The sequence below is a fragment of the Hyperolius riggenbachi genome, chromosome 6 (assembly GCF_040937935.1).
Source record: "Hyperolius riggenbachi isolate aHypRig1 chromosome 6, aHypRig1.pri, whole genome shotgun sequence".
In the NCBI taxonomy this organism is placed as follows: domain Eukaryota; kingdom Metazoa; phylum Chordata; class Amphibia; order Anura; family Hyperoliidae; genus Hyperolius; species Hyperolius riggenbachi.
The window spans coordinates 359,169,850-359,178,155 of record NC_090651.1 but is presented as its reverse complement, the minus strand read 5'-3'; the positions used below and the strand labels follow the sequence as shown (position 1 = coordinate 359,178,155).

The window sequence follows — 8,306 nt, the reverse complement described above, 5'->3', positions numbered from 1 at the left end:
TTACTTTCTGTTCACATTTACATTGTGGCCGACGGCTATGGACTTGGGCAGCATTGGAGATGAGAAGGAAGAGGAAGCTTCTGCACTGGAGATGAGTGACAAAGAAATGAGTGACACTGATGGCTGCTGCGGTGGGAAGGCGAGCTGGCTACTGAAAGGGGGTGGTAAAAGGAGGAATTAAGGGAGTCATCCGGCTACCTATATTGGAGGGAAAGGGGGAGGAGTCATCTGGCTACCTATACTAGAGGGAAGGGGGAGGGGTCATCTTGCTATCTATACTGAAGGGGGTGGAGGCTGGGGACAGCGGCCTTGGGCGGTAAAGAGTACAAATTCAGCCCTGGTCAAAGTCTGGTGCTGGTGTCTCTAAAGGTAGCCATATACAGTAACATTTGTTTTTGCCCCATTACACATTCGATCAGACAAACACATCTAATTTGAAGTGCATTTAAAGTGTACCTGAGACAAATCGACAAAAGGATTTTTACTCACCTGGGGCTTTTTTGCAGCACCCCTGTTCCCTTGATGGTCTCCCAATCCCCTCTATTGCGCCACTGTCATCCCCATAAGGTCCACAATTCAGCTAAGTCACGGACTACTGCACACGCACAATGCCAGCCGTGCACACCTGATCGTGCTACCCTCGTCAGGAGTGTTATACACATGGGCAGTTTATCAAGACTGTAACAGTGCTTGCACAGAATCCTTTCGGCCATGCAAATGGGTGGTGCATGCAGCCAGGACCACTCATGCGCAACCCAGCTGGATCGCAGACTTCACAGTGGCATGATGGAGGGAACCAGAAAAACATTGAAGGAGCTCATAGACTGCAGGAATCAAAATTAGTTTTTTGCTCGATATTACGGTCGATAACATTGAACCACAATGTTTGTTTTTGGTTGGTTGATCATAATCCGCCTCCACCATAATAAAGACAGAAAGCAAAACAATAATTTTTTTTACTGTGTTTCTAATTAGCAAAGCTAGCATGAAGGAACCTCCCACACTGCATCTTCCCCAAGTTCACCTTGAAGCAATATGAAATATCTGCTTCTCACTTTTGTCCAAAATTTTCTTCAACACAAAATAATAGCAAGTTCCTCAGAGAAATTATGGATTTCCCATGCTATAGCCATTTGCTCCCATAGAACGGGGGTCCCCAACCCCAGGCCCGCGGTACAGAGTGTAGGTTTCTGCCGAACGGTAAGGTAAGGGCCTGAAACTCAACAGCCCTAAACTCCCTTAAACTCCCTACAAAGCCTGAAAATTTGGGGCTGCTCAGCTGTACCGTTCGGCAGAAACCTGCGCTTTTGTACCCTTAAAACCTAGGCCCCAATGAAAGCCTATGGGGGAATTTAGCACTTTTGCACGCCTGTAACTCTGGTTTGCAGAGATGGTTTGCTATACCAGTCCGCATGATCCATGGTATGGGGGGCTCCGGGGGGGAGGGGCGGCCAAGCCTTCCCCTCACCCCCGGAGCCCTTGTCAAATCCATGGACAAGGGGCTCTTACCCACCTCCGGCGCCCCAGGAGGAAGGAGGGGGCGACAACTCCCTAGGGGATTCATGGTGGCATCTGGGAGTCCCCTTTAAGAAGGGGACCCCAGATGCCCACCCCCCTCCCAGGAGAAATGAGTATAGGGGTACAAAGTACCCCTTACCCATTTCCATAAAAGGTTAAATGAAATAAAAACACAACCACAAGAAAAGTATTTTATTATTCTAAATTAACCATAAATACTTTCCTGTACCTTTTTAAAAAAATTCATACGCCAATATCCTCGGTAAACGATCCAACAAATAAAATATCCTCTTATCTTGCGATCTTCAATTAAGTTGATTGAAGATCTCCGACGCCCCCCACATAGCAGAGAATGCGTCCTTCAGGACGCAAAGCTGCCGGCTCCCGCTGTCTCTCCCCACGTGCCTTCACCTGTCATTCTCACCTAGGCTTGCACCTGGTGCACCCATGGGTGCAACGGATGCCAGCCTAAGTGAGGGTGACAGGTGAAGGCAGGTGGGGAGAGACAGCGGGAGCCGGCAGCTATACGTCCTGCTCAGGACACATTCTAAGCTATACTAACGGTTCATGAATCATCCGATTCTTTTTAAAGAATTGGTTCTTTTTTTATGAATCGACTCTTTTCTTTGAAACTTTAAAATTGATTTTCTCAAAAAGTATAAGGTCTTTTTTTTAAAAAAAAATGTTTCTTCTTGTATTCACTGCCCTCCTCTACATACCCTGCAAATTTGGTGTTTTTACTATTTAAGGGGACTTTGCTAGTAACCGCTAAAGTCGGCGTGCATCTATGGGCGAACCAAACTTTTTTTTAAAAAAAGTTCCTGGTTCACTGCTAACGCGAACCACCGAAGTTCGCCGGGAACCGTTCGCCGGCGAACCGTTCGACGGCGAACCGTTCGGGCCATCTCTAATTAGCAGCTGTGTTGCTGGATAGCCATTCCTGTTCTGTATCCTTACCATGACTGAACTCTGTTTGCCGAGATCCCATGATAGGAACCTGAACACATGATGTTGAGCGTATGATAATCAGAATCGGTGAGTGCAAAAGAGGCTCCAGTACTGCGATTGATGAGTGTTCACCTTTTGTTATCTTCTGCTCTCCTGATCACTCGTTAGCGTTACCAGTTTCCAACACAGCCATTTATTTATTTATTTTGGAGAGGCAGAGCTACACTCAGTCAGTCTGACAGTCAGTCAGAGCATATGATGGAATTAGAATACTTTTAGCTGAGTTCTCATGATCAGATCCTGAATACATGATGTGCTTATGGTAATCCGAATGGCTGAAGAGTCTTATGAGTATAACAGAAGCACCAGGACCTTCTCATTATCACCAGAACTACAGAGCGGAAAGCTGTGACTGGTCTCCTGCCTGACATACAAGATGGACCGCAGCTCCTACAAGCTCTACCATAAAGACCAGCCAGATACCAGGCCGTTGCTAGAAACATATTTTACTCAAGACCCTAACTCGGTATTCAAAGATGACTCACTGACGGATCCCATGGAAAAATTTCACAATGCATTTAGCAAGGGTAGGTACAACAAAAAATAGAACTTACCTGGTGCACAATATTTTATTATTATTATTTTGGATGTGTATAGTGTCATTATCTTTAGTGGCAATGTAGAACACAGACAGCTGCAAGGCAAGAGGTTACAGACAAAGACAATTGAACAGGTCAGTGATGCATCATACATCAGTGATAACACATATGGGGAAAGAGGGCCCAGTGCAAAGAGGCTACAATCTAAAGGGTGAAGTGGAAGGTCAATAGGTAGAGGGAGCTGTGTACAAGGTGGTAGTGTGGCAGTTGGTAGCAAGCTAGTGTCTTTCAGGGATGCTCATCACAACCTCGAAATCAGGGGTAACACGTGATTAGGGGCCGATTTGAGCAATCACAGGCTCGAAATCGTACTTCAGCCACGATCATGGACGTCGATTTCAAATGCATCCGTAACTTCATCAACACATAATTCATTCTGGCTTCCGGCCATAATCATGAGTCAGAAATCTGTAATCACTTTAATAGTTATTAGCAAAGCCCCCATACGTGCTAGAATTTTTTTTAAAAAAGACCCTTCGATTTTAGTCGAAATTCTCGTGCAGTGTGTGGGAAAAGTTTTCCTGGCCGCTGACTATAGTGGTTAATAGCAAAGCCCCCGTATGTGCTAGAAACACCAAATTTGCAGGGTATGTTAAGAATAACAGTGGGAACCAGAGGAAACAAAAATTCAAAAAGACCTTATAGATTTTGAGAAAAATGATTTTGAATATATTTTAAAATAGCAAAGTATAGCAAAGTCACTGCGCTAAAATGACAGATAATGTATTATCATGTATATAAATGTATTTTTTTATGTTCAGAGTGTGGGAATTTAATAAAAATGATGTGGGCTCCTCCCTCCCTAGCCTCTTTAACCCCTTGTCCCCCATGAAGGCTGGGATAGCCAGAATGCGGAGCCCCGGCTGACTGGGGCTCAGCACTCTGAGCGATACCAGCCCGCATGGTCCATGGTATGGGGGTTCTGGGGAGAGGGGTGGCCAAGGGGAGAGGGGTGGCCAAGGAGGAGGTGGGGGCCGACGATGCCCTGTGGGGTTCATGGTGGCATCTGGAAGTCCCCTTTAAGAAGGGGACCCCCAGATGACCGCCTCCCTCCCAAGAGAAATGGGTATAGGGGTACATAGTACCCCTTACCCATTTCTACAGAGGGTTAAGTGAAAAAGCAACACAACAACCAAAAAAAGTCCTTTATTATTCCAAATTACCCAGAAATACGCTCCCTGCATGCTTTACCTACTATGCCTGCTTTGCATTAGATAAGTGATGCCATTGATGACTTATACTGAACTATTGAGATATTTGGCTTGCTGAAGACATAGAATGTGGATAAATTGTTTTTTTTGAAATTAAAAGTGGTGGCATGATTTTTACCCTTAGAGTGCCTGCCTAATTTTTACTCTTTTGGTTGTGTCATGCAAATTTTTACCAAAGTCGTTTTCACATTATAAATGTTGTTTTCGATTTTGAGAAAATATGGCAAAACATCTTGACAATGGCCTCAATTCACTAAACTTATCTCCTGTCTTTAATAACTCTTCTAGAGTTGTTACCATGGTGATAAGGCATGTAGTATTCAGGAAACATTTTACCTCAGGCAAGCCTAAAGTTAACTCTTCTGTCTTTAAATTAACTCTCCAATCCTTAAAATAACTCCAGAGTTAAAGACAGGCTGTTAATTAGCTGCATGTGAAAATAACTACAGAGGTGGTAAATTAACTACAGAGGAGGTAAATTAACTACAGAGGAGGTAAATTAACTACAGGAGAGGTAACTTAAGGAATGAAGAGGTAAGATAACTCTCTCACGTGTGGAGGTAAGTTTTCTCTTGCCTTATTATCTCCAGCATGATCTTAGTGAATTGAGGCCAATGTGAAAACCACAAACTTTTTACAAAATACTTTTTGATGGCATTATTGTGCGAAAGTTGAATTTACCATTATTTTTGGGAAAATTAATGCAAAAAGAATATCGGCATTTTTGCTCATCAGTGGCACTAAAGCCGTTGTTCCTATTACAGTTTTGCCATGGCCGATTTGCAAAATAATTTTTCATAGGGAAATCACTAAGCCAGGCAATAGCGCAAGGATGTTGCACATTCAGTAGGGACCCAACATGCCGTATATTCAGAATCAGCAGCACTCTCTCTAGTGATGGCAATGATGGTGAAATTCATTTTTTCATGCTAGTGTAAATCTAGCCTTTTTATACATACCCATGCTGGGGGGGGGAGGGGGAGAAATATCTCTGTAAATGGACAATTGTGTGTAAGAAAATCAAAAAATTGTCATTTACAGAGATATTTCTCCCACCCAGCATGGGTAGGTGTCAAAAATACACCACTAAACACATTATACTACTTCTCCTGAGTACGACGATACCACATGTGTGACACTTTTTGCAGCCTAGGTGCGCTAAGGGGCCCAAAGTCCTATGAGTACCTTTAGGATTTTACATGTCATTTTGAGGCATTTGGTTTCTAGACTACTTCTCACGGTTTAGGGCCCCTAAAATGCCAGGGCAGTATAGGAACCCCACAAGTGACCCCATTTTAGAAAGAAGACACCCCAAGGTATTCCTTTAGGTGTATGGTGACTGGAAACTTGTTGATGGCGCTATATGGTGGGACTGAGGAGCAAGGAAGCCACTCTGTGTCCCATAATCAGCGTTAGGCAGTCGCAAAGTGGCTAAACATGCTTGCCAAACTAGCAAGCGGGGTTTGCGAGTACCTCTATTTTTAATTTTATTTTTGATTCACTCTCTACTAACATACTTCCCTATACAGGCAACCCAGTAATCTGTGTTTTTTATATCCCACTCTTATTCCCACTGATTGGCTCAACGTGATCTGTGCTTTTTTTAAGCAATAGCGATCCGATTTTAATATTTATTTGTAATGGCATTTCTTATGAAACACCCCAACAGGTCAAATGACTGGAAATTTGTTGATTGACATCAGTGGTATGCCATTCATTCATCACCTCTATTCTGCTTGTGGATTCTTTAAAGACATTATACTGATGAGGCTCAATGAGAAGTGTATCTTGGAGATATTGAAATGGAAGAACGATCTTACTGGAGCTTTCTTCTGGGGGCACGCGGCTTCCCGTGTTGTTCAATTGGAAGGAAAGGGGTGAGTTCTCATAGAATGACCTTTACATTCAATAAGCGCACACTCTTGCATACACAAGTGACAATTGCGTTATCTGTGATCCTCAGTTTAATAGAATATATTATTGTTTTTCTCCAGTGACGAAAGTGAGGCCAAAGAGTTAGAGCTGAAGTCGGCCATTAAACAGGTTGTGAAATGTGAAGCAGAGACAGAATCTCTAGCAGATCTGATAGGAGGTCAACAGGCCGACTGTGTCATGACCGCTTGGCTGTTGGGTACGATCTCCGAGAACGAAGAAGAGTATATGAAGCACATGAGAAAGATATTAGATCTTCTAAAACCAGGAGGACACCTGGTCATGCTTTCGGCATTAAATACTTCTTATTACACATGCGGGGAGCACAGGTACAATGTTTTCAAGTACGATGAGAACTTTGTAAAAAAGGCACTTACTGCAGAAGGAATGACCGTTCTCCAATGTGACATTATTCCAAGGAAATCTGAGAGTGATTTAATTGATTATAATGGTGTGCTGTTCCTCGTAGCCTTAAAACAGAAGTAGGACGAGGCTGAATAAATTAACAACTAAGCCTAAAAAATCTAGAGAAAAAAATTTCTTTATATATGCTTATAACTTGCTTTGCTTCAGCCACAAGATTTTTCTGCTCTTAAAGCGGACCCACACCAAACATTTTTTTAATTCAAAATATTTAGTTGCACCACTCTGACACATACAAAGATAAATAAACACTCCTTCAAGCCTATGAGCATTTCAGTGCATGCTTTTCACCCTTCTCTTTTCATAACTAGGGTTATACAGGTGGCAGCCATTAGCAATTCCTCCATTGCCGGACACTACCTACTCCAGCATTTTGCCGGATTTTGTCCCGGCAATTTGAAAGGAAGGGAGGGGTTTCTCCAATGAATGTAAAATATTTTATATTTGTCATCATGCAGCTGAAAAAAAAGGCTGCTATTTATTATTATAATTTAGAAAATACATTTTATTTCTGAAATCTTGTATTTTTAATTTGGGTCCACTTTAACTGCTTTCAATGTAAAGCTAATGTGATAATAAAGAAACCATGATGTGCAAATGAAAAAGTTCAATAAAACCCTTTGAAACTGTTGTATGTCTATCTTTAGAGTTCGCACGAAACGCATCAACACAAGAGGGTGGTTGACCATCCGGGCATGATCTTAGGGCCTTCAACTGCCCAGGGGCCAGATACAGTGGAAAACTAATTTTTAAAACCATTAGAGAGAACTGACTATTGACTAAGCAATGTACCATATGGTGAGAAAAGGGAAGGGGAAGGAGGGGTACCTTGCGAGAGGGTATTTATTATTGTTGCTATGTATGTAGTACAAATATTTTTCATTGCAATGTGCACAGCAAGAAAAATAGACAATAATGTGGACCATGTATATACAAGTAGTTCACAATCAAACATCTAGCAACACAAGTACAGTATATAGTCTTGTGACATCTGCTGCAAATGTGAATATATCTCTGAAGGACAACCTATGATAGGTGAAAACTTGAAGCATCACCACTATCGAAACACAGTTGTCTAAATTTTCAAGGACAAGAGTACTTTCCTCAACTTTTGTGTATGAGACTTTAACCACTTCCGGACCAATCTTGTTGAAATCTTCGCCCTATTTATGTCCAATCCATTTATTCCTGCCAGGGCGTAGATTTCAACTTCTGCATTTGCGTGTACATGCCGGCCGCTCCCATTGTCCGTGCGGATGCTGTAATTCTGTAGCCCACTTTGATACTGCTGTCAGGCTGACAGCAGATCTCTGTATAATTGGCTCCAGACCCCGTAATCACTGTGAGCCAATCACAGTGATCACTGATCGTATTTGTGAAAAAAAAGTCTGGTGTCCTTAAGTGGCCAAAAACAACATGACTGGAAGAGGTTGGAGATAATAGAATGGGAGGAAAAATGCCTTTGGAATTGGAACTTCCCTCCTTGGCCTTTGGAACTGAGTACCAATTAGTACCTCTTCTCCATTCCTACAAAGCATTAAAGGGAAGGTTCAAGCAAAATAAAAAAAATGAGTTTCACTTACATGGGGCTTCTACCAGCCCCATGCAGCCATCC

The 8,306-nt window shown here is 42.6% G+C and overlaps 1 protein-coding gene across 1 annotated transcript; it reads left to right on the top strand.

The window, feature by feature from the left end:
• Nucleotides 1-2,706: 2,706 nt before the first annotated feature.
• LOC137523010 (nicotinamide N-methyltransferase-like) lies at nt 2,707-7,321 on the top strand. Its single transcript, XM_068243185.1, has 3 exons — nt 2,707-3,053; nt 6,006-6,213; nt 6,331-7,321. The coding sequence occupies exons 1-3, from the start codon at nt 2,903-2,905 to the stop codon at nt 6,752-6,754; spliced, it is 783 nt and encodes a 260-aa protein (XP_068099286.1). The 5' UTR covers nt 2,707-2,902; the 3' UTR covers nt 6,755-7,321.
• The last annotated feature ends 985 nt before the right edge of the window (nt 7,322-8,306 follow it).